At 41.5% G+C, this 26,644-nt stretch overlaps 1 protein-coding gene across 2 annotated transcripts; it reads right to left on the reverse strand.

The window, feature by feature from the left end:
* papss2a (3'-phosphoadenosine 5'-phosphosulfate synthase 2a) lies at positions 1 to 26,242 on the reverse strand. Of its 2 annotated transcripts, none has more exons than XM_052154286.1 (12): positions 26,101 to 26,242; positions 16,398 to 16,512; positions 13,250 to 13,485; positions 12,720 to 12,858; positions 9,152 to 9,270; positions 7,495 to 7,608; positions 4,501 to 4,612; positions 3,684 to 3,889; positions 2,464 to 2,599; positions 1,417 to 1,685; positions 980 to 1,209; positions 1 to 769 (listed from the first exon to the last, which is right to left on the reverse strand). In XM_052154286.1, the coding sequence occupies exons 1-12, from the start codon at positions 26,125 to 26,127 to the stop codon at positions 628 to 630; spliced, it is 1,845 nt and encodes a 614-aa protein (XP_052010246.1). In that variant the 5' UTR covers positions 26,128 to 26,242; the 3' UTR covers positions 1 to 627. The 2 variants fall into 2 exon arrangements, with proteins under 2 accessions (XP_052010246.1, XP_052010245.1); XM_052154285.1 differs by having other exon boundaries at positions 2,464 to 2,602.
* Between the last annotated feature and the right edge of the window lie 402 nt (positions 26,243 to 26,644).

Genomic DNA, 26,644 nt, shown 5'->3' on the forward strand with positions numbered 1-26,644 from the left:
TTATGTAACTACCGTACACATATTTAATGAAAAGAGATAAGATATACAGTATCTAACATAATATTTCATAGACATTGCTAACTTTTTAATATAACAGTGTCATTCATTATTGTCTTTGAATTAATCAAATAAATATGTTCCCAAGTATTTTTCCCTACTATAATTGCCAGATAATCCTCTCTTGAGAAATAAAAAACTTATATGTAAACATAATTATTCTGGTTACATAGAGAAATCCTACCCTTGCACTGGCAGTATTTGGACTATAGGAATACTGCTCTGATAAAACACAAGTCACATTTCCGAATACAATTTAAGAACAATTTCTTATATTCTCTTTGGGACTGGCAATGTCTTTATTGGGTTTAAGGCACATTAGTTCAAATTTCACAGTAGAGAAATGTCACTTTTATATTCCCTAACAAAAAAGCAATACCCTGATAATTTGCATAACCTGACCTTCCTTAGGTAACATATTTTGAGAACAAGTGTCCACCTTCATTATTTAATGCCTTACACTGAACTTAGGTATTCACAGTGCAAAACTTATTGATCTTAAGAGGTTTCTGTGTTGGCATGTCTTTTAAGGGGCTGTGGATGGGTCTCGTTGGGGATGTTGACATGTCGTCATTGGTCTTTCTGTAGGGAATTGTAATACTCAGTTAGGACCTTCCAGGCTTTGGGAGCCATGAAGCCATCAGGAGGGTTCTCTCCACTGCAAGCTAGCTTGCGCATCCTGGTCCCGGAGATGAACTCAAATTCAGCATGCCTGAAAAATGTATGAGGAAATGTGTGTAACAAAAGGAGATACGGTAAAGGCATCCATCTTTCAAGCTCCAGAATAATTTGTGTGTGTGTCATAACTGTATTCACCGTATACCAATTTAATCCAATGAAAACTTTCATAGCCAACAGTAGTAATGATGAGTGCAAAGTCACCTGCATTGTTTTAAATGCTTTTTCTTTACTCCAGTCTCACCTGTCCTTGTCATAGAAGTCCATGGCCTTCTTAGTCTTATTGTATGCAGCCACTCTAAATGGGATGATCTCCACTGAGGTGAGTCCAGGTGCCATGGACAGAACTTTACCCCCATGAGTTGGATCATACAGGTCCTGCCCTGACTCCGGATGGGGCATTCCAGCAGGATCACGACCCACAACGTAGAAATTAGACCCTGCTACCATCCTTGCACGACAGTGCCACTGGACCTAACATACACATAGACAGAAGGTTAGATAATAAATAGCCTGCTTGTTACTCAGTTTAAACTGTGAAAGGGGAGATTTTAATTTCTAAAATGCATGCGTGTGAAACTGTGTGTTTCTATATTATCTCTCTTTTCAACTGTCCGTGGGCAATCCTGTGACTGTGGGAGATTGTGTGTGTGTTTGTGTTGCAGGTCATATTCTACTCACTTCAGTAGGTCCTGCATACATCATGGGGGAGGGAAAGATGGCCACGATGGTGGAGTGTGGGTCTAGAATGCCCTCCTCCAACACAGCCGCATGCTGTTTCATTCTCCAGTCTAGAGGCACATCATCATCTTTGGTCCAGCCACCCAAAGGATGCAACAGCAGCACTGGCCTTCGATATCCGCGTTGTTCTAATTGTCGACGTGTGTCAGTCATCAGCAGAGCGTGGCCATTGTGCACTGGGTTCCTCAGCTGAAATGCAAATATGGCATCTGGGAAAACAGTGGATCCAGATCCAGAATGAAAGACTGATTAAACTTAAAAACATAAAACTAAAGTTTAATGTGTCACAAGAGGATCACTCTTTAAAAGCAGTAACTTATAAAGTTAAAATGAGATCAGATCAGTATTAAAACTGGCTCGATGTGCTGTACTCGCTTGTTGTGCACTCAGTATTTATTTATTTTTTACTCCCGAAGAAATGAAATGTTATTTTGAAACATATGTTTAAAATCATGAGCACTTACATGAGGTGAAGACTCCAGACATATCAATAAACTCATCAAAGCTGCTTTATTCTACATGGAGAGAGGGTCCCCTCATGGGGGCTGCCAAGTCAGGACCACATGACTTCGCTCTAAGTCCTCGTGGTGGGGTAGTGAATCGCCTCAATCCAGGTGGCGGAGGACGAATCTCAGTTGCCTCCGTGTCTAAGATCGTCAATCCATGCATTTTATCACGTGGCTTGTTGAGTGCGTTACCATGGAGACGCAGCGTGTGTGGAGGCCCATGCTATTTTCCGCAACATCCACGTACAACACACCACACGCCCCACCGAGAGCGAGAACCACATTATAGTGACCACGAGGAGGCTACCCCATGTGACTCTACCCTCCCTAGCAACCGGGCTAATTTGGATGCTTAGGAGACATGGCTGGAGTCACTCAGCACGCCCTGGATTGTAACTCGCGACTCCAGGGGTGGTAGTCAGCGTCAATACTCGCTACCCAGGCCCCCCTTAAACGTCCTTGTTGATGCATCTGTTCTTACCTGCTTTCATCTCTTTAAATCTCTGCTTTAGCTCTCGTGGAGTGAGACGGTACTGATCCAGATCATCGTTCCATCTGATTCGCTCAAATACCTCCATCTCACCCCCTACCAGCCAATCACCACTCTCCATTACCATCTGCTAACAAGCGGTTAAAGTAAGCAGTTTGTCATCTGCATTGGTGCAATATTTGACTATATATGCATTTTAAATGGTTACAACTATAATACACACATTGAATGTTAGTAGTGAGCATGCTGTGCAAAAATATCTGTTCTGTTATCTGTTATGAAACAATTGTCTTATTTTCTAGTTATAGGTTAAGGTCATTAAATGCATAGCTAGTTGGTGCATATCAATAGAATATACAGGTGCTTTCTATAACATTAATTGGATCCCCCACTAAAGTGCTTATATGGAAAATAACAGGTCTAGTGAACTCTGATTTAAAGTCTGGAGTTGTCTTTATTGCTTTGGTGTGATTTTATCAGGCAGAATGATATTGAGTGGCAGTTGTGATTTTGTAATCAGAGCAAAACAAAAGCAGGACTCCTTAACATATTGAGATATTTAAGAGGTTCTGAGCAGGAACTAAAAACAGTTCATATCCGAAAACGAACTAAATCTTTTACAGAACGAAACCAAAAATTGGAACAAAATCCTTTTTAATTGTTCTTGAGTGAATTATGTTTTTTTAATTCTTGTAATCGGTTAATAAGAAAACAACAAAAAAGTGTAATTTTGTTCCGATAATTTTTTAAAGAAACCTTGTTATAATTTCCTGACAATTCCTGAACATTTAATTGCTTATTTTTGCTTAATTTGGGTGAGGTAAGTCCCTTATTTTGAACTTGTTTTTCCAAAAGAGTTGCATTGTTTCTCTTGTGAGATCTGGCAACACTGCAGCTGGTATATTACCCACCCTTAGTGTAGAGTGCTGTCATTTTAAAAAGAATGTTACTAACCGTTCATTTATTTTGTTCTACCCGGTAACTATTTGGAAAGGAGGCTGTGGAACGCCGGAATTGGAACAAAAAAATACTGGTTCTGCTCAGAACAAACTGAAATTAATAATAATTAGTTTTTGGTCCCTGGTTCTGAGCCCTGCTCCTAAAACCCTATACATTTTAAACTGTGAGTGTAATCCTAGTATTCCTCTATAACAATGTTTTGGTGGTTTGTTTAAACCTCTGTTATCATGATAAAAAAGTGTTTTGAATACCTTTATGTAAGGGTGTTTGGGGCAGGCTGTTCCCCATTGGCGAGCACACCGCTCTTCCTTCCGATGCTCAAAGAACTCCGGGTTTCGCAAGATGGCGACACGTTTTCCCTGGTACTCCAGAGCCACAGCCGCGCTGCCATTTAGATGTTCTTTAATCTCCGTAGCAACAGGAAGGACAATGGGGACTGAGAGGTTGATGGTACCACCTGCATTTGGGCATGGTTAAGACCATCCACATTTAGTAGAAATAATTTCCAAGACATCAGTGAACTTAATGTCCTTATTTTGCACATTATTGCACATTCATTAGCCATTTTTAATAAGAAAAACACTTGCCCCATTTACTTAGCACATGAATTTTGACTTGTATTCTATACTGCTTGACTTCTTGAATTCATAGCTAGGAGAGCTCGAATTCGTAATGTATGTACACACGTATTTGCTGTTTGCTGTCCAGAGCATTGCATCATTCCTTCTCAGGAAAGCAGCTTCAGCACTGGCACATGGGAATTAATGTATAAAAAATATATTTTAGAATACTAGTGCTGAGCTTGGATACTAGTGCTCAGCTCTCCGCTGTTGGTAAAAATACCATCATTGTCAAATCCAAGATATTAACCTACAACTCTAACTGTAACGAGACTTCCAATGACTAGAAAGCTTGAGGCACCTCTTATATAAAATTTAAAGGAACAGCTCACCAAAAAAATTAAGAATGAAGACTAACATTCTGCCTAACATCTCCTTTTGTGTTTCATGGAAGAAAGAAAGCCATAATGGTTTAGAACAACGCAAGGGTGTGTTTGCTTTTTTTTACCATCCAGTAGAGTGTTGAAGTGAAGAACTTGTAGGTATTCTCGCTCCCTCATGAAGCCATTAAGAGGGCTAGCCCAACCTTCAGCCAACACCTGCACCCATTGTAAATCCAACTACACACAAACAAATAGAATAATTTATAGTTACAAATTGAATATTTAGCTTGCAACATACTCTTGAATGTGCTCTGATTCATATGTCTGTATTTGGAGGAATTATCCTTGGCCAAAGTTCTCATTAATAATATAACATTACAGAATAATAAGTAAGATCACTTTAACCATTCAAGTATGGCAAAGGAGGAAGCTGGGATGCATTGTGATGCATAAAGCATTTGTTGCATGTTGAAATTACACAAATGTAACAGTTAAATTGGCCTGGTTGTTTTAGAAGCAAGCTGTCCAGAAGCTGGTCAGCTAAACAAAGTGAAGCTTTCAAGCAGATTATAGAGTAACCGTACCATCCTCCATCGTGGGGGCACTCTCCCTCCCATTGCTCGCCGGTCTAGATAGTGTCCATTTGGTCGAACCACTTCCACATTTCCTTGATGGTTCTGTAGTCACTTTTAAGTTTTTATTTACTTTTCCCTACACTGTTGGTAGGTTTTTACAATTCAAAAGTCACGTGATCAAATGATACTGCTATCTCTGTAGTTAACTTTAAAACTAGCGGTTGATGTCCCCTGTTGAAAATCCAGTGATGCTGGTAGTGATGATTCTCTCTGACCATTCAGTGATCAGCAGGGTTTTGACGTCACATTTAGTATCGGCTCGCCTTGCTTGGAAACTTGACCGAGGTACCAGGTGCTATCCACAGAGTCGAGTCGAGTCGAGTCGAGTCGAGGTCGAGTCGAGTCGAGTTGTACCGTGCAGTGGAAAAGCCCCATGTAAGGGGGTTACGATGGGCAAGGATGAGGCGAGAACTGGCTTGTCAATATAAATAATAATTTAATGAAAACTTAAACCAAAAGCACAAACATAAACACACACATGACGGACATGCCCGTAATTCTCTCTCTCTCGAACCGTAGTCACTGGCCGCCTTTATCCCTCGCGCGCCCCATTAGGCCGATTGGGGACCGGGCGTGCGACATTCTAGTGCGGCCCCGCCCCCCTCCGCTCCACACTCCTCCCAGCGTTACCTCAGGCCGGGGTGCCAACGGCATGACATACACACACCCCCCCCCCTCTGTCCCTGGGGAGGGGCGTGCTTTGCGCCCCGTCAGGTCATCCCCGCCTTCCTCGACCTGGGAGGAGACAGGAGAGGAAAAACAACAATAACAAAAAAAAAATAGGCGAGGGCAAAGGCCAACGCGGTGCGACAGAGAGAGAGAGAGGAGAGAGAAGAAGCTCACTCACCGGTTCTCTAATGTACCGTCGCGTGGTCCTCGAACACTCCTCCACACTATCCGGCGGACGACAGCCGCTCCTCTCCGGGCGAACCGGAGTCAAACCTCCGACCCCCAGCAGAGAGAACGCCCCTCCGCTTTTCTGGCGGCACCTGGGAACATTCCTCCACCCCTGGCAGCGGCCCTACCGCTCCAGGCGATCGGGGAGTTACTTCCCTCCTCCCCTCATGGACGGCGGTCTTCTCTCGACCCCTCCGCATTTCTGGGGGACGGCAGGGCACTCCTCCACCCCTGGAAGCGGCTCCATCGCTCCAGGAGGTCGGGGAATCCAGTACCCACTCGCCCTGCGGACGGCGGCCGTTCCCCGCATCCGGGCGGTCGGGCTACTCCGTCACCAGGCAGATGGCAGCGGTGCTCCCCTGGGTGGACGGCAGTGTCGAGGACTCTGCAACGGGCATCCCTCCTCCTTCCCGGGTTTTGGCACCAATGTAAGGGGGGTTACAATGGGCAGGAGGCGAGAACCGGCTTGTCAATATAAATAATAATTTAATTCAAATTAAACCAAAAGCACAAACATAAACACACACATGACGGATATGCCCGTAATTCTCTCTCTCTCAAACCGTCGTCACCGGCCGCCTTTATCCCTCGTGCGCCCCATCAGGCCGATTGGGGACCGGGCGTGCAACATTCTAGCCTGGCCCCGCCCCCCTCCGCTCCACACAGTGGCCTTGCTCTGCCCAGATGCTGCTCGGCTCGGCCCCGCCCTGCTCACCACATACCCCCATCGCCAAACTCAGTCCGGGGAATTCTCTGGGCTGTGACTCCCCCCATTTCTAGGGATGAAGCATTGCCAAGTCAGGATGGTCTCCGGGTTGGAATAGGACAAGGAAGAGTGGAATAGAGAGAGAGAAGAAAGCAGAAAGAGGAGAGAGAGAGAGAAGAGAGAGACAGGCTTGCTGGCCCCAGACACACTGTCAACTGGTCTTCAGCCACTCCTCCTTCTCCTGGCAGTGGCTCTTCCTTCTCCTGGTTGACGGCAGTGGCGAGGACTCCATGACAGCACACCCTTCCCTGATTTTGGTACCAGTGCAACAATTCAAGGATGGCAAAGGAGGAAGCTGGGACTGGCTTGAAAACACGTAGATATTTATTGTACAAACACTATACACTTTTCAGTGTAACATCTCACACACTGCTTTTCAGCAGTCGCTTCACACTAACACTCGGCAAACACAAAGCTGCAGGCGTCTCTCTCTCTCTCTCCCCGTCTGCCACTGTCTCCTCTTCTTAAATACTCCCTCTGCTCCTGGAATGCGAGACCGATGTGGCACACAGGTGGAAGTCATTCACCACTTATCTTCCTGGCCTCGCTCTGCCCAGACACTGCTCGGCCCCGCCCTGCTCGCCACAATCACATTCGTTTTGAACCTTTTAGGAACAGCATTCAAAACACTATTCTTGGAAGTGTTTGGAATACATTTGCACTATAATAAGGGAACAGTAACACCACACTTTTCACAGGTTAATAAACCAGTTATGTGACATTGTAAAATATTCACTCATTTTATTAAACAAAACATTAATGAACATGAACACTTTGGAGTAGATCCTGGATCTGAGGATGAATGCTACTGCGATGGTTACCTTGGTGATGCTGATAGAAGGTAGGGTGCTGGCGTCTGCCTGTGCCAGCTTCAGTCTGTTCTCAGGCACAAAGAGTTCATTAATCTCCTCAACAACTCCACTGGGAACAATGCTCTGAGAGAGAGGAAGGGAAGGAGAGAGAGAGCGAGAGAGAGGGTTGGATGAAAAAATCTAATGACATTGGTGTTGGTGAATTATTACTTCATCATAATTCCTAGTCAGCAATGTATAAAAAGGTTCACCATGATGAGATGAAAATTAAATGAACATTCTGTTATTATTCAATCACTCTCATGTTATTCAAGACCTGAATGACTTACTTTCTACCATGGAACACAAGAGAAAACATTCTGAAGAAAGTTGACGCTGCTCTTTCCCATAAAATGAAAGTTATCAGCTAAAAGTTATCAGCCGCTAGCAGTCTGCTAAACATCTCCTTTTGTGTTCCATGGAAGAGAGTAAGGCCATGTTCACACTTTTTTGTTTGAAAATGAATTGATTTTGATAAGTTTAGGGCTGGAACAGTGTTTCCTTCACTGAAAATGAAGACTTTCGAAAATAGATTTTTAAATGAAAGTGGATTAGAATGAACGTGGACTTAGTTATTTGGGTTTGGAACAACATTAAGGTAAATAGTGAGCAAATAATTACTGAATAAAAAAATAAATAAGAGTGACTATTTGCACTAGTTGTAAATAGCATTTGCCACACAGCATGGCTATTTGCATTTAATGTGGATTTCCTTGCAGTTATTTGATCACTGTTAAGGTCGGGAAGTTTAGAGAAAGGTTTGATCTGGGGTAAAATTAACCATGGTTTTGGCGGAAGCCATAGTTGTACTGCAATTAACCATGGCATTACTGCAGTAATATTTTGTTAATACAGTAACTATGATTAATTTTGTGATTACTATGATTTTACTACAAAATACCATAGTGATACTATGTCTACTGTAGTAAGACCATGGTTCATTTTTGTAGGGGAAGGTTAGGGTTAGGTTTAGGGGTAGGGGTTGATGTAGTGTTTCTGTGGGACTATAAATAAACACAATAAACATGCTGCAGTAATGCCCCTATACTGTATGTTAGTATTTACTTAAGCACATTAGGGGTCCAAATAGTATCTGCCAATATTTGTACTTAGCCAAAGTCTTTCTAGCAAGTTAGTCCACTGTCGGCCATCTTTGGAACACCCTCGGAGGCTATTTCCAGCCATGAAAGCGCAGCTCCTGTTTTCTTGAATGAGAAAGACCGAAATCTCAAAAACGGTCGGTCAAGACTACGATCAAAGAACATATTTCAAATCAGCAATAAAATGAAACTAGATTCTTTATCTCATATTAAGCTAAAACACAAAAGTTTTGTAGCTTGTTTAGCTAATGCGCATTAGCGATTCGATTGACAGGCGATGTCTGTATCTAAAAGTTGACTGGCTCTTTTAACTGTAAGGAGGGACTTCCTTTCTACATCCATTGACCATTGGGCGCTAGAGATTCTTGGTTGTGCGTTCCAATTTCTTCCATTAATTTAAATACTGTAGAAGTGTCCCGCCTCTGCTAAATAGGCTCTGGCTTAGCACAAAGATACTTTTTGTTGCTATTTACACTTGAATTAGAAATTAAGCCCATTCTCAAGCCTGTGTTCAGCTCCTGACTAACCTGCTCTTTCAGAAGGTCCGCCAACTGATTGATGCACTCTGTCACAGTGAGCTCTCCGGTCTTCAAAACCAGCTCAGGAGTATCTGGACGCTCGTACTGAGAATCTATACCAGTGAAACCTGAGCATGGCAAGAAAGACAAAACAAGAAAAAAGGGGTTTTGTAAGTAGATGCTTTGTAAATGGCCATTTTCAGCTGTCTATTATTAAAAGTGAAGTGTGTAATTGTTTTGATGATAAAATACTTTCTCCTACTCCGGCATAATATGCAGAGACAACAGTTAGTAAGCATTTGTAGGTTGAGTGTAATCTGTGGCACTATGAAATAGCTCTGTTTGTTTGAGCATATCAAAAAGTCTAATTTAGTAACATTGGCTCAACCAATGGCATGAGTTTGGGGCAGGACTATCTTTCTGTACGACCAGAGGAAGGCAAGGGTCATTAATTTGATAGCATTTATTAAAATAAGGTTGCATTTGTTAACATTAGTAAATGCATTAGGTATCATGAACTAACAACGATTTATAGATTTTTATACAGTATTTATTCATGTTTGTTAATATTATTTCATGTTAATGTTAGGGTTAGTTCATGTTAGTTCAAAGAGCATGAACTAACTTTTGATTTAAAAATGTGTTATTATTTGTTAAAATAAACATGAAAAAGAACTAATAAATGCTGTAAAAGTATTTGTGGCAGAGGGGGCGTGGTCAAGCGCCCGTCCGGGAGAGAAAAGAGGTAAGGGCGCTTACACCTGAGCTAAATTATGTCTAACACCTGTGTCTAATTGCAGTAAGCATGAGGACAGCGGCATAAAAGAGCAGCAGCCACAGAGCCTCGGGAGAGAGAGTGCCTACACCCAGAGTAGCAACTAAAAGAACGCTGTACAATTGTGTTGTACAATTGTGTATCGAACAGAAAGTGTATAATTAAAGAATCTTACCTGAAGCCGACGCTGGTTCCCGTGTCTTCCTGAGTGCAAAGCTTCACACTGGTGCCGAAACCCGGGAGTTAGCTGAAACTTTTCTGCAAATTATGGAACAGAGTCGCCCCATAGAGTCCTCCCAGCTGGCGGAAGTCCTCCAGTCCCTCGCTACTCTCCATCAGAGCCACCAACAGTCTCTGCTTGAGCTCCGACAGGACCAGGATCGTCGGTTCTTTGAGATAATGCGGGCTCAAGCAGAGGACCGGCTTGCTATCCGGAGCCTCCTCAGCCAGGAGGCCGCTCCAGACGCAGCCGCGACCCCGGACACCCGCGCCACACTGCCCCCACCCGCGCTACAGAAGATGGGGCCGGCAGATGATCCGGAGGCTTTCCTGGATCTCTTTGAGCACACTGCGGAAATTTGGGGTTGGCCGCGTGACCAGTGGGCAGCCCGCCTCGTCCCTCTCTTGTCCGGGGAAGCACAGCTCGCGGCACAACAACTTCCGGCAACAAGCCTCCTGGCTTATACCGACTTGAGGAGAGCCATCCTGCAACGGGTTGGTCGGAGCCCGGAAGAAAGTCACCAGCTCTTCCGGGTCTTGAAACTGGATAAGTCCGACCGCCCGTTTGCGCTCGCCCAGCGGCTCCGTGATGCCTGTCGGAGGTGGCTGCTTGCGGGGGGCCGCGACGTCGAGGAGCTCGTCGATCAGGTGGTACTGGAGCAGTTTGTCCAGTGCTTGCCCCGGAGAACGGCGGAGTGGGTCCAGTGCCACCGCCCGGCGTCGCTGGAGGAAGCCGTACGACTCGCGGAGGACCACATGGCGGCGATTCCAAGGGCGGATGAGCCCTCTCTCTCTCTCTCTCCCCTTCCCCTGTGTCTTCCCCTGTTTTTCTCCCCTCCCCTCTTCCCTCTCGCTCTGCTCTCTCCCCAGGGTCCGTTCCTTCCCCCCGCAGGCACGGAGGATTCATGAGACCAACTTCCCGGCCGTGGGAGAACCCGCCTACCCCTTCCCCGTCCTTCAGCCGCTCTCCTTCTCAGGTGGGGGCGCCCGCCAGCACGGGTGCGGCCGTGGCGCCTGGGCCGGTCTGCTGGAGGTGCAGAGACCCGGACCACTTCCGGGATCAGTGTCCGCTGATGGAAATAGGGACGGTGGTGCGGGTCTCCGATGATGAAAAAACGGCCTTCACCACGCCGTTCGGATTACATCAATTCGTGACGCTTCCTTTCGGTTTGTTCGGGGCACTAGCCACGTTTCAGCGTCTCATGGATAGGATCCTCAGACCGCATACTGCTTACGCCGCTGCCTATCTAGACGATATCATCATTTATAGCAATGATTGGCAGCGGCACATGCAACATCTGAGGGCCGTCCTGAGATCGCTGTGGCGGGAGGGGCTCACGGCAAACCCGAAAAAGTGCGCGGTTGGGCGTGTGGAGGTACGGTATCTGGGGTTCTACTTGGGTCATGGCCAGGTGCGTCCCCAAATTGACAAGACCGCGGCGATTGCGACTTGCCCTAGACCCAAGACCAAAAAGGGGGTGAGGCAGTTCCTGGGGCTGGCTGGCTATTACAGAAGATTTGTGCCTAATTATTCGGATGTCACCAGCCCGCTGACTGACCTCACTAAAAAGGGGGCTCCAGATCCGGTCCAATGGTCAGAGCAGTGCCAACAGGCGTTTACACAGATTAAAGCTGCACTTTGTGGGGGCCGCTTTTGCATGCACCTGACTTCTCTCTCCCTTTTGTATTGCAGACGGACGCTTCAGACAGAGGGCTGGGGGCGTACTCACGCAGGTGGTGGAGGGGAGGCGCCGGTGCTGTACATCAGCCGGAAGCTCTCCTTGAGGGAGACCACGTACAGCACCGTGGAGAAGGAGTGTCTGGCCATCAAGTGGGCGGTCCTCACACTCCGTTACTACCTGCTGGGGCGGGCCTTCACCCTCTGCTCGGACCACGCCCCACTCCAGTGGCTTCACCGCATGAAGGATACTAACGCCCGGATCACCCGTTGGTATCTGGCACTCCAGCCTTTTAAATTCAAGGTGATCCACAGACCGGGGGTGCAGATGGCTGCCGCTGACTTCCTCTCCAGAAATGGGGGGGGAGTGGTAGGCAGGCCGGATGACGACCCAGCCTGAGTCGGGCGGTGGGGGTATGTGGCAGCGGGGGCGTGGTCAAGCGCCCGTCCGGGAGAGAAAAGCGGTAAGGGCGCTTACACCTGAGCTAAATTATGTCTAACACCTGTGTCTAATTGCAGTAAGCATGAGGAGAGCGGCATAAAAGAGCAGCAGCCACAGAGCCTCGGGAGAGAGAGTACCTACACCCAGAGTAGCAACTAAAAGAACGCGTGTTGTACAATTGTGTATCGAACAGAAAGTGTATAATTAAAGAATCTTACCTGAAGCCGACGCTTTTTCCCGTGTCTTCCTGAGTGCAAAGCTTCACAGTATTGTTCATTGTTAGTTAATGTTAACTAATCTTGTTAACTAATGTTAACGAATTTAATCTTATTTCTAAATGTTACAATTATTTTAGCAATTCTGTTTGGTGATTCTAGTGAGACAGAAATGACACATTTCATTTTTAACTCATTTTGTAAATATTTGACTGTACTGTACAGTAGCAGTGTGTATGCTATAGTACCTTTAATCTCTCCAGCTCTTGCTTTCTTATAAAGTCCTTTAACGTCTCTGCTCTCACACACCTCCAGTGGAGCGTTCACAAACACCTCAAAAAATGGCAAGCCAGCACTTTCATGGATGCACCTGGCGTCCGCACGATCCTGTAGTGGCAGGATTTATCCATGTTAATTATGCATTTAAAAAATAAAAAAACACCAGTGAAAATATAGTATAACAAAATAGACACTACACAATGTTTGTAACAAATTTTGCTTACACTTTCCTTTCATGTTTTTGACCATGTCCTAACACATCCTTTTTTGTCCTGTTTGTCTGAGGCTGTTAAAAACGTGGGTTTAGAAATTGTCGTGTTGTATAGATAGATCTTTCAATAACTTTCCAGGACATGTCGTCTTGATGGTGCATCCAAGTGTTGTAATTTAGAAATACTTGTTATAAAAAAAAGTTTTAATCGAATTAACCATAGGCCTACTCACTGTATCAATACTACAATGATCCGATTTGATTGTTTGTGCTGTTGTGGTTGCTTACTTTGGTAAATGGCGAGATGAAGCTTGTGATGCAGACTAGCCCAGCATCTGCAAACAGTTTGGCCACCTCAGCAATACGCCGAATATTCTCCTCTCGATCCTCTGAACTAAAGCCGAGATTCTTATTCAGGCCGTGACGGATGTTATCACCATCCAGGGAGTAGCAGGGAATGGCGTGGGACACCAGATACTCCTCTAATGCAAAGCCCACCGTTGTTTTACCAGCCCCTGATAGACCTACACAAACACAGCAGACATAGCAGCAAAAGCAATAAAATACACATCACTTTTTTTTTATTTTAGGTTTCAGTGGAATAATATGATGTTAAAGAGTGTTTGACTTTTGGATTGTTGAGTTTTAGTTGGTTGTAAATAATGTGCTAGTGATGGTTTATGTGTGCGCGTGCGTGTGTGTGCGCGCGCAATAATTGGAACAGTGAAAAGTAAAAGTTTAAATGTAACAATATCTCTTTCCTGTTAACCTGAAAGATAAAGAATAATCTGCTCATGCAAATGTTGCAGGTTCAATCCCAAATTAAGGCAAAACAGGGATTGAAGTTCACACTTATTTTAGACATATCAAAGTCACTTTCAAGGCAAGTCAGACCACTCGGTAGCCAATTTGGGAATGCTCTTAGTAAGCAATTTTCTATGGATACAAGTGGCATAAAACTTAAGCTCCTACCTACTTGAATGGGGAAATACTGATATCTCCAAAACGGTCTTATACCTATATGGCATGACTTCCTTTGTACATCCGCCATATTGGGCGATCCAGTTTCCATAAAATTGAATGCAAGTGGTCCATCTTGGGTAAATACTAACTGTCTTTTTTCATATGGTCTTTGATTGTTTTTTTCTGTGTAGATTGGCTTAACCACACACGGTTCTTGTTTCCAGCCTCAGAGGTGAAGCTAGAGGACAAGCAAACCAAGCAACTGCCTGGGGCCCCTGTCAACGTTGTTCATTTGTGCTAGGCTTAATCACAGGCTCTCTGAAGTACATGTCATATAAATGACATATAATCTTGGTGTAAAATCAGTGAATTAGAGATTGCAGCTATAAAAATAAAATAATTTTGCAGGCTATCATCTTTTCCCAATACAGTAGTCATGTCATTGCTCAATTCCCCTACGTAAGTCATTCAACCCACCCTTAAAGGAAATCCACTCCTCCGTCATCACGAATATGTATTTACCTGTTGCAGCTGGCAATCAAGCATTGGACAGTTGGTTTGAATGTGACCCAGATAGCTGTGACCGAATAAATTAGCCAACTTCAGTGACAAAAAACAAACAAACATGAAATGACACAAAAGAGGTGCAGCAAAGCGCAAAAAAGTCAGTGAAACTGCAGAGAAAACGTCAAGTCTTCCAAAAGTTTCTTTTTTTTTATGAAAGAAACAGACAAACTTTGGCAGAGAGTACATCACCCTCTCGAGGGGGCCGGTTCCACCAGCTGCACATACAACTTAGACTAGTTATAGCGTAAATGCGTAAACAACTAAATATTTGCGTGTTGCACCAATAAACCATACATTTAAGTTAATAAACTTAATATTCACAGATGCCTCCGACCAGGAGTAGCGGGTAGGAATAAAAGAGCTATTGATTGAATGACATCAATCCTTGAGATATTCAGATGATGACATTTACAAGAAAAAAATATTGTTTAAAAAAAGACTTCTAGTGATCAGCAGGATCCCATCTAAACTATGCACTTCCTGTGTGCGTTTTCGGGAGTTACTGGCTTGCTAAGTTTCAACACATACAAAATATACCTCATATTCAAATTAATAAATGCCAGTGTTTCAGTTCTGTTGTGTTAGTATTTTTTATTATTCTCGTATTCATTTTTCATATTGTTCCTAAATATTAACCGATTATTTACATATTTAGATTGCCTATGTATTATAAGTAACCTACTGATTTTTTTTATTTATCATATTTTAATACAAATGTAATTTATTTATACAGTTATATGAGACAAAAAGTGTTGCTTTTATTCTAAAATAATTAACCTGAAATGCATGGATTTTCAGCATTTCTGTTTACAAATTTTAAGGATGCTAGATCAATAAATGAATCGTAATAACATCATATTTTTTGACTAGACGACTACACATTGCTTTACACTTAAAGAGAGCTTACAACCTACCAAGTCATGCGTTAAGAACATCTGTAACTACATGAAGTAATTACTTAGTTATAAACTAAAGAGTAGTTATAGAAAGCCCTTAGTTTGAATTTAAATGATACCTTATACACAGCTGGTGCAACTCTACCTTTAAATCCCCAAACCCGACTCAGAATGCTCATTCTCGAGCACAAGCTTTCCCACCTGTGAGCTAAATCTACCAATCAGAGACCCACATGCAGACTCTGATGCTCAAAGTGAGGCAACGCTGTTTATGAAACTCCCTGGTTAAGATAAACTCTGATGTAAAATTAAATATTGTCAAAGTAAAGGAACACATTGCGATAAATGTTGGATTTTTAATTTAATTTTTGGTAATGGCGTAGGTAGTTTTCTTGGGGGTTGAATGATGTGTTGTGGAGGTGGGGGCCCCAAAGAGTGTTTATACTTAGGGCCCCAAAACTTCAGAAACGCTACTACCCAGCCACGTGTACAAATAAAGATCTGATTTGATTATATGATTCAAAATTAAACAAATTAATGAATACGAAAATCTGGTTTCCCATCAGGCTTTCTTTACAGGTGTCACATGTTTGTGAAATTACGTCTGAATTACGTATTTGAATCGGCTCTGTTTGTGTGTGTGTGTGTGTGTGTGTGTGTGTGTGTGTGTGTGTGTGTGTGTGTGTGTGTATGTGTGAGCGTGTATTTATCACTTTGTGGGGACCAAATGTTCCCATAAGGATAGTAAAACCCGAAATGTTTGACCTTGTGGGGACATTTTGTCGGTCCCCATGAGGAAAACAGCTTATAAATCATACTAAATTATGTTTTTTGAAAATGTAAAAATGCAGAAAGTTTTCTGTGAGGGTTAGGTTTAGGGGTAGGGTTAGGTTTAGGGGATAGAATATAAAGTTTGTACAGTATAAAAACCATTATGTCTATGGAAAGTCCCCATAAAACATGGAAACACAACATGTGTGTGTGTGTGTGTGTGTGTGTGTGTTTATTACCTGTGAGCCAGACTGTACACCCTCTGAAACCTCCTCTGGTGCCCACGACCTGCCCTCTTTTACTGCGGCTAACATGGTGGGCCTGATATACTACATTAGTGGACCTTTGTAAATCCTACAAACACACATGCATACATACAGAAGTTTAAATCAAACCCTGATATAATAATATATTATGATAATATATCATATCACATACAGTATTTTGTTATTTTTTTCAATAATAAAAAAATTAAACATTTCTATTCCAATTAGATTAATGTTATTTATTTCCTACCCACATAGTTGATCATTTTTAAAAAGATGAGAAAAGAGAGGCGTGTGTCCAATAAAGTTAGTAAAGTTAGTCTATCTGCTTTCTTTATTTGAGGAGCAAGCCTGCAGACATCTGAGGAGATATTTATGTGGTGGAAATCTATGTGGTGCTGTGTAGCTAAGACAGTCATGTTTAGATTTCTTTCAACATATACGTATACAGCAATGGAAAAGAATTAAGAGACCACTGCAAAATGATCAGTTTCTCTGTATTTACTGTTTATGTGTTTGAATAAAAACATTTTAGTTTTATTCTATAAAGTACTGACAAAATTACTCCCAAATTCGAAATAACAAATATTTTCATTTAGAGCATTTATTTGCAGAAAATCACAACTGGTCAAAATAACAAAAACGATGCAGTGTTTTCAGACCTCGAATAATGCAAAGAAAACAAGTTCATATATAATTTTTTAAACAACACAATACTAATGTTTTAACTTGTGAAGAGTTCAGAAATCAATATTTGGTGGAATAACCCTGATCTTCAATCACAGGTTTCATGCGTCTTTGGTATGCTCTCTACCAGTCTTTCACATTGCTGCTGGGTAACATTATGCCATTCCTGGCACAAATACTCATGCTTGTGGCATCCATCTTCCTCTTGATCACATTCCAGAGGTTTTCAATGGGGTTCTGATCTGGAGATTGGGCTGGCCCTGACAGGGTCTTAAACCTGTGGTCCTCCATCCACACCTTGATTGACCTGGCTGTGTCGCATGGAACATCGTTTTTGTTATTTTGACCAGTTTTCATTTTCTGCAAATAAATGCTCTAAATGACAATATTTTTATTTGGAATTTGGGAGAAATGTTGTCAGAACAGAATAAAACAAAATTGTTAATTTGACTCAAACACATACCTTTAAATAGTAAATCCAGAGAAAATTATCATTTTGCAGTGGCCTCTTAATTGTTTACAGAGCTGTATATATTTCAGCACACCCTGGATTCAAACTCACGACTCCTGGGGTTGTAGTCAGCATCAATACTCGCTGAGCTACCCAGGCCCCCCTGTATTTTCATTATTTAAATGATATAATTATATGTGTGTGGTATGAATATCCCTTTAAGGCAAGAACACCTTTTTTTTAAATGTATATCTAGATTCTAGAGATTGAAAACAAGAAACGGAAATGAAAACATTATGAACAATTTCTTTTTCATGTTGCTTTATTTCTCTTTGCCTATTTGGAAATTCCATAGCATGTACATAACTGTTGCTGTAGAAAACATACAAAGGAGTTGAAATATTAAGTACCTAGCACTTAACATATCAATGTGTGTGGGTGTGTGTGTCCACACATCCAATAGTCTTGGATTGAAAGTCTTTAATACAATGCGGTTCTCTCTCTCTCTCTCTCTCTCTCTCTCTCTCTGTCTCTCTGTCTCTGTCTCACTCTGCGAGTGCGTGTTGGGAGTGAGTGTCTCACTCTGCGAGTGCGTGTTGGGAGTGAGTGCGGTGAGTGCTGCTGAGAGCGTGCTGAATGTGAGTTCTCTACTTTCTTTCAAAACTTTTGTTTCTCTGTTGATGCTTTGAGGAGTTGTTTAGAGGAACAGTGTTCATTGGGGTTCATTGGTGTGTGTTTGGTGGAGGCGGCGGCGGCCGGCGTGGCTGTCAGCATGGCTGCAGCAGGTGAACACACTAGTTTGCACAAACTCACGCGCACGACACGCTATTAAATTTTCTCCGCCCTAACGGGTGTTCGGTTGAGGATTGTAGTCTAGCGGTGGGTGAGACTGTCGGTTATGACAGTATAAAATCGGCTTCTAGGATGAATAGTGCCGTTGTGATTTTTTTAGACAGTGTGGACAAAGTAAATCAGTTGCTTGAAAGTGGAGTTGTGATTCAGGACACATACACACCAGTTCTGTCTCTTGTAAACCCTGCCAAAAAAGTCATTATTTCGAATATACCCCCGTTTATGAAAAATGAGCTTTTAGAAAAAGAGCTAGGCAGACATGGAAAACTAGTGACTCCGATAAAGATGATTCCTATCAGCTGCAAGTCTCCTCATCTCAAACACGTTGTGTCTTTTAGGAGACATGTACACATGATTCTTAAAAAGAGAAATGAAGAGCTAAATCTAGTGTTTAAGTTGATGACTTTGACTACGCTTTGCATGTAACATCAGAGACGATGAAATGCTTTGGGTGTGGGACTGTTGGGCATGTGATTCGCTCTTGCCCTGAGAGAGCAGGGGAGACGCGTGCAGTTAACGAAGCGGAGTTTCTTTACCTGGCGAACCGCAGAGAACCGTGCAGGAAGAAAACCGAGATGATAGCGATAAGGAGAATGAGCAGACAGAAAATGTAACGAGTGAACAAAACGCACAAGATGGTTTAAACGAGGTTTTAAATGTTGGTCAAACCGCGACTAGAGTAGCTGAGTCAGTGTTGTTTAATGAGGAAGATGTTTTTTTGGATGCTGAAATTTCCAAACTGTCAACAAAGAGGAAAAATCCAGAAATTAAATCAATCACTGAACAAAATGCAAAAGTATCAAAAACGAATCCTATGAGCTGTTCTTCTCAGTCAGATGATGGGTTGATGAACACGCAAAAGTCTGAAAGTGATGTTAATGGAGACACACAGATGGATGTGGAGATTGCTTACTCTTTCACAAAAATTCAGTCCTTTTTACAAAGAACTAAAGGGTTGAGATTGGTTAAAATTGATGAGTTTTTCCCAGACTTAAAGTTGTTCATTGATTCAGTCAGATTGTTCATGAAAAATACAGAAAACCCTGGCCAACTGACCTTTACAGATCAAGAAATTTTTCATGTTTAAAGCGAGAGCACAATTAGTTAATGATGGTTAAGTGTCTTTTGTTTGTCTTTTTCTTTGTTTGTGTTAACCTCTCTGTTCTGTTTAAATGCAACTTAACTTTTACTATGTGTGACATAAAGTTGGGTTCTTTAAACGTTAATGGTGCTAGAGAGGATGTGAAGATAGTTTCTCTCATCAGTTTGTTTAGAGTTAAAAAACTAAATGTAATTTTTTTACAAGAAACACTTAGCACAGCTGAAAATGAAATCACGTGGAAGAAAGATTGGGATGGGGAAGTTTTTCTCAGTCATAAGTGTAGCAACAGTGGTGGAGTGGGTATTTTGTTTTCTAGAGATTTTTTACCCATCTCTTGTGTTACTGAGGAAATCATTGCAGGTCGCTTGTTAAAAATACAAGCTGTTTTTGAAAGTGTAAAAATGACTTTCATCAATGTTTATGCTCCTACTGTAGGCCCAGAAAGGGTGGTCTTTTAAACATTCTAAACGATGTAATAAGCAACTGTGACACTGATGGATACATGTTCCTGGGTGGGGATTTTAACTGCACTGAGAATGCAGCTCTAGACAGAAACCACCCAGAACCACATGGAGCCAGTAAGAATTGTCTTGTAAAAGTAATTGAGATGAATGATTTATGTGATGTTTGGAGGTTTTTTTCATACCACTCAGCGTCAGTATACTTGGACTTCTGTTAAAGATAATTCTTTGTCTTTGGCTAGGCTTGATAGAGTTTACTGTTTCAAACATCAGAGCAATGTTCTTAAAGGTTGTTCAATACACCCAACTGGTATTTCAGATCATTGCCTCGTACAAGTTGCTATCCTTGTTAAGGATGTGAAATGTAGAAGTGCCTATTGGCATTTTAATGTATCCTTGCTTTCTGATAACACTTTTAAAGATGCTTTTAAGTATTTCTGGAGTGGTTTCACAAAAGAAAAATCTGAGTACAATTCATTACAACAGTGGTGGGACATAGGGAAGGTCAATATAAAACAGCTGTGCCTACAGTATACTCTCAATGTCACAAAGGACATGACTAGATCTATGAAAACTTTGGAGAGTGAAATAGAGAAGCTGCAAAGTTTGGCAGACTCAACAAGAGAAGGAGAACATTTTAAAATTCTTAAAAAGAAAAAGTCAGCTCTATCTAACCTGTTGGGTTTCTCTGCTCAAGGTGCTCTGGTTCGCTCACGTTATCAAAATATTGCCAAAATGGATGCACCTTCTCATTTTTTTTTCGGCCTTGAACGAAAAAATGGACAAAGGAGGCTTATGCACTCTCTGCGGTCCAGCATTGGACAATTGCTGCAAGAGTCTGTGGACATTCGTAAATCTGCAGTTGATTTTTACGAGAATCTTTTCAAGAGTGAGTTCCAAGAGAGATCAGAGGTGGCGCAGTCTTTCCATGAGGGCTTACCCAAGGTTTCTGAGGAGGCTAACATGGAGTTGGATGCTCCAATCTCTGCTGATGAACTATATTCTGCGTTGCAGAGTCTAGAAAGCGGTAAATCTCCAGGTATTGATGGACTTCCTGTGGATTTTTTAAAGCTTTCTGGCCTGTGATTGGCAAAGACTTGTTGCTTGTTCTCAGAGACAGTTTAAGAAAAGGACATTTACCTTTGAGTTGCAGGAGAGCAATCATCACTCTTCTCCCCAAAAAAGGGGATTTACAAGAGATAAAGAACTGGAGGCCGGTTGCTCTGCTCTGCACGGATTACAAACTTTTGTCAAAGGTGTTGGCAATGAGATTGAAAAACGTTATGGAGTATGTCATTCATGTTGACCAGACTTATTGTATACCCAATAGGTTGATATCTGATAATATTATTTTAATTCGTGATGTTTTAGACCTCTCCGATTCATTGAGTTGCGAAATTTGTCTGATTTCAATTGACCAAGAAAAGGCATTTGACAGAGTCGAACACTAGTATTTGTGGCAAACGTTAGATGCGTTTGGGTTCAGCTCTGGCCTAGTAAACATGATTCGAGTCTTGTATAGTGAGAGTATTTTAAAGATCAACGGTGGTTTAAGTGCTCCTTTTAAAGTTCATAGGGGGGTCAGACAGGGATGTTCATTATCTGGCATGCTGTACTCCTTGGCCATAGAGCCTCTTTTGCACAAATTAAGAAAATCTCTTGTCGGTGTAAACCTTCCTGGATGTGAAACCATTTTTAAATTATCTGCTTATGCCAATGATGTTGTTGTCATTGTTAAAAAACAGGAAGATATAGACACCCTTGTAGAAAATATTAATGGTTTTGGCGTTTTGTCATCTGCCAGAATTAACTGGGGAAAAAGTGAAGCTGTGACAATCAGTAACGAGTTAAGCAGAAAACTTCCGGGTTAATTTGGAACAAGGGTGGTTTTAAATATCTTGGTGTTTATCTTGGAGATTATACTTTTCTGTGTAAAAATTGGGACAATGTTTTAGAAAAAGTTGAAGGACGTCTCAAGAAATGGAAATGGATCTTGCCACACATGTCTTTTAGGGGTCGAACACTTGTGATTAACAATTTAGTGTCATCAATGCTGTGGCACCGACTATCATGTGTAGACCCTCCTGCACAACTGCTGGCTAAGATACAGGCAGTGTTGGTGGACTTCTTCTGGGATCGGCTGCACTGGGTCCCACAGAGTGTACTGTTTTTGCCAAAGGAGGAAGGAGGGCAGGGACTCATTCATCTCGCCAGTAGGGGCGCTGCGTTCCGACTCCAGTTCATCCAGAGGCTTCTTGTTGGGCCTGCAAACCTTGTCTGGAGACCCTTAGCCAGAACTATATTGATCCGAGGTGGGACTTTGGGTCTTGCTGAGACTTTGTTTTTAATGGACCTGAGTGCTAAAAAACTGTGTAACCTTCCAAAGTTTTACCATGGACTGTTCACTGTGTGGGGGATGTTCCATAAAAAGAGAGTGGCAAGCTGCGAGTCCCTGTCATGGCTGTTGAAGGAGCCAGTGGTGAATGGCATTCGTTTCAACGTGGAACACATAACAGGGCCCTTCGTTATGCAGTTGTTCTGTGCGGCTGGGACTGTTACACTGAGACATGTGGTTGATCTGTGTGGACCAAATTTGATCGACACTGCAGGTCTAGCCTCTCATGTTGGAGTCAGATCGATAAGGGTCATAGATCAAATGGTCAGCAATTGGAAGCATGAACTCACAAAGACTGAATTATCCTTGATAAAAGACTACTGTAATGGACAATGTCAACCAGTTGTTGATGATTCTTTTCCAGCATTGACTCTTTTTCCTGATTTTAAAGACTGCACTGGTCAACTGTTAGAGTCCAGAGAGACTCCCACAAATGAATTTGATGACATGGGAGGAAAAACGATGTATAAAATGTTTGTAAAAATTGTGAATAAAGATAAACTAAGTGGTCGGGCTGACACTCCTTGGAGAGCTCATCTGGGGCTTGACAATGAGGTCAGACCAGTATGGAGAGTGATTTACAAACCACCGTTGACCAAAAGGGCAGGGGACCTACAGTGGAGAATTCTCCACGGTAGTGTGGCTGTCAATGCTTTCATTTCCATCATCAATCCTATTGTAAGTGAAGAATGCCCTTTTTGTTTACAGTGGGAAACAGTTTATCACTGCTTTTTGGATTGTAGCAGACTGTGCTCTTTTTTTCAGTTGTTGCAACAAATGTTCATGATGTTTGGAGAGCATTTTTCAAAGCATCTATTTATTCTTGGTTTCAGTTACAGTCAGAAAAGGAGATTGAAATGTCAATTGCTTAACTTTGTATTTGGTCAAGCAAAAATGGCTATCTACCTAAGTAGAAGGAATAAGATCGAAGAGTCCTATTTTGACATAAACACTGTTTTTGTTAGAATGGTGAAAGCTAGATTGAAAGTTTATTTTGATTTCTACAGTTCCACAAATAATGTAGAGGAGTTCATAAACATTTGGTGTCTTAAAAATGTTTTATGTTCTGTTGTGGAGAATGTTTTGTGCTTTGGGAAAGTTTTGAGTTAAATCATGTTCTTTTGTAGAGAACTCTGTTTTGAAAAATAAAGAGTTTTTGAATCTCAATCTCTCTCTCTCTCTCTCTCTCTCTCTCTCTCTCTCTCTCTCTCTCTCTCTCTCTCTCTCTCCCTGAGTTCCCTGCAGAGCTACTCATACTTAGAACTGAGGTGGAAAAATACTGGGTTTGTGCGGGTTGAGCTGCAGGAAAGCCAACGCTGGTTTATAAACAGACCATTATATTCATTAGGAATGTCTCTGCATCAACTTCAGACAGGACACACACCCTTAAACAAGATCAAAACTTACATTTCCAGTGACTGTTACACATCGAAAAGAAATAAGTCATGTCTTTACAACTACAGGAGTATTAAGCAGGTCTCCGCTCTGTCAATGATGTCATTTATCTATGCACACAAATGTACACACAGCTCTTCTTCATACCCATCTCAGATTTGTTTGTGGAGTGATTGAAATAACAAATAGACTCATTCATTATAAACCCTGCTGGCTTCCACTGAATCTATTACAGACCACCTCTCTCAAACACACTCAGTCTTTTATTACTCTTCTTTTTTTCTCAGTTAAGCCAGCCTTATAGTGCCAGTAGGTTTTTATGAATGAAGTCTGTTGAAATAACAGATACCATTGAAAACTTGAATATATGAATAGCTGACACAAAGTCACCTGATTCAATTCTGACATAAGCACATGGTCCTTCAAGGACAGACTTTCGCATGTCTTTCTTGCCGCAGGTGTCAACAGAGGTGAATAAAGAAATCTTGTAATGTCTTGGTGGGTTTGTCCTTACAATGTTTAAACATCTTAATATTACACCTGATGTCCTGCTATCTATCAGATGAAAGGCATGTGCATTTTATAAAGAAGGACTTCTTTGTCCTCCTTTTGAGAACATAAAAAATGACAGGGAAAGGCAGCCATTTTAGGATCTTGCAACAGAAATGATTCCAGATACACTTATAACTGAAATCAGTGTTTTAGCGCAGCCAAAGTATTGATGTATTGTTTCAACTGTCATTAAAATTGATATCCAAAATATTACATTTTTAAAACACATTGAAGCTATATCTGTTAACAACCATGATTTACCTTCTCCCTTTTGTTTCAATTCACTTTTTGATATAGTTTTATACAAAGTTAAACATGAATCCTATAGACTCAGTTTAAAGCGATCTGGTCTATGAGCAAGAAATCTCCAAAACAACCAGTAATTATGGTTTATTTTCTCATGGGCAGTGCCCCTCACAAACAACCAAACTCTGATCCATGGCCTTGGTGAACTGACATGAACTCTTGAGAGTAGAGTTTTACAAACATGAAGCACCTCACGGCCACTATTTCATATGAATAAATGCAGGTAATTATGTATTTATTATATCCCCAAATTTCTACTTGTCTCTTTGTTCTTGAACTTCTTGTATTTTTAAAAATGTATTTAATTTTGTTTCTATTATATACACTGCAAATACTAATAGTAAGTAATCTCAAATTGTACAAAATAAATATACTCAACTTACGTTTTTACAACTAACTTGTTCTGACTAGTTTTAATCAATTTACCTTTACTATCTAAACCCTAAAGTTGTCATTAATGAAAGCAATTCCTCCTAATTAAACAGTACTTGAAATGTCACATTTTGGAATCATAACTCAAATATATACACTGGCAGCCAAAACTTTGGAATAATGTACAAATATTGCTGTTTCGGAAGGAAAGTGGAACTTTAATTCACCAAAGTGGCATTCAACTGATCACAAAGTATAATCGGGACATTACTGATGTAAAAAACATCATTATTTGAAAAAGTAATTTTTTATCAAACCTAAACAGGCCCCATTTCCAGCAGCCATCACTTCAACACCTTGAAAATCTTAAAAAAATAAGTAAGATCAACTAATTCGATTTTACAGTGTATATATATATATATATATATATATATATATATATATATATATATATATATATATATATATATATATATATATGTGCATGTGTGTGTTATGTATTTACTGTATATATTTAGTGGTGGTGGCGTAGTAGGCTAAGTGGATAACTGGTAATCAGAAGGTCGCTGGTTCGATCCCCACAGCCACCACCATTGTGTCCTTGAGCAAGGTACTTAACTCCAGGTTGCCCCGGTGGGATTGTCCCTGTAATAAGGGCTCTGTAAGTCGCTTTGGATAAAAGTGTCTGCCAAATGCGTAAATGTACATGTATATTATAATATATATATCATTATATTGTATATATTATACATTTTATAATTTATTTTTTTATAATTTATTAAATGAATCCTTTATGTAATATATATATATATTAAATACCATTTTAAATTCTACTAGATTATTTTAATGGTCAGTTTGTCCAGTCCTGCGTTCACTCCCACAGATTGCATGCAAGTTATATAACAGTAACCAAATGAAAAAAAAAAAACGAAAAAAAAAAGTTTGCAGATACTGAAAAAAAACAAAAAAAACATATTCATGCATCCTAGGCAATTCCTACTCAACACATAGAGTATCTGTGTAATGCCAACAACAGAAGATAGTCAAGTCAAAGCACTACACAAGAGTGTTTTGCCAGCTACGTTTGATTTTTCTAATCTCACCGAGTTTTGAGTTGTGTTTCCAGGCATGTCGCTCGGGTGGAGTGCGCTCCGAGGCGGACTGAAAGTGCAGGTGAAGCTTCTAAAGGTAGAGTGAGGAGAGACGTGGAAAAATTACCGTTTTTAGTGCGTTCCGAGACACGTCTCATTCCAGCAGCCCTGCCCTCGTCCCACCTCCCGGGACTCACGATCTGCATACGGTTGAATGGAGAGCAGTGTACCGGTACTGATGCAAGGAGGAGGGATCAAGTGCACTGGGGGACAGAAGGCGGAGAGAAGGATGTTCTACATTTATGCAAATTGAATCTTGGGCATGGGTTGTGTAGACGAGAGATTATAACCTTCACCAGTTCATTTAACATCAAGGCACTTTCAACTGACACAAGGTTGCTCTGAATGCTCCGTTTATAGTCGACATTTTAATTCATATACAGAGACACTGTAACAAGTTGACACCTCAAATGTATCCTCGGTGAAACAACACCTAAAACTCCTTATGATAGAGCATCAAAAGTCTGATCCTGTGTGACAAAAACTTCCAATAGGA

This window comes from Xyrauchen texanus, chromosome 22 (genome assembly GCF_025860055.1).
Source record: "Xyrauchen texanus isolate HMW12.3.18 chromosome 22, RBS_HiC_50CHRs, whole genome shotgun sequence".
Classification (NCBI taxonomy): Eukaryota; Metazoa; Chordata; class Actinopteri; order Cypriniformes; family Catostomidae; genus Xyrauchen; species Xyrauchen texanus.

Bases quoted from the DNA above. Each gene is read 5' to 3' on its own strand.
- papss2a (XM_052154285.1), bottom strand. From the start codon at position 26,127: ATGCCTGGAAACACAACTCAAAACTCG. The intron at 7,609-9,151 runs GTTAGTCAGGAG...CCTCTCTCTCAG, and splicing joins CGGACCTTCTGAAAGAGCAG to AGCATTGTTCCCAGTGGAGT. The intron at 770-979 runs GTGAGACTGGAG...TACATTTTTCAG, and splicing joins GACTTCTATGACAAGGACAG to GCATGCTGAATTTGAGTTCA.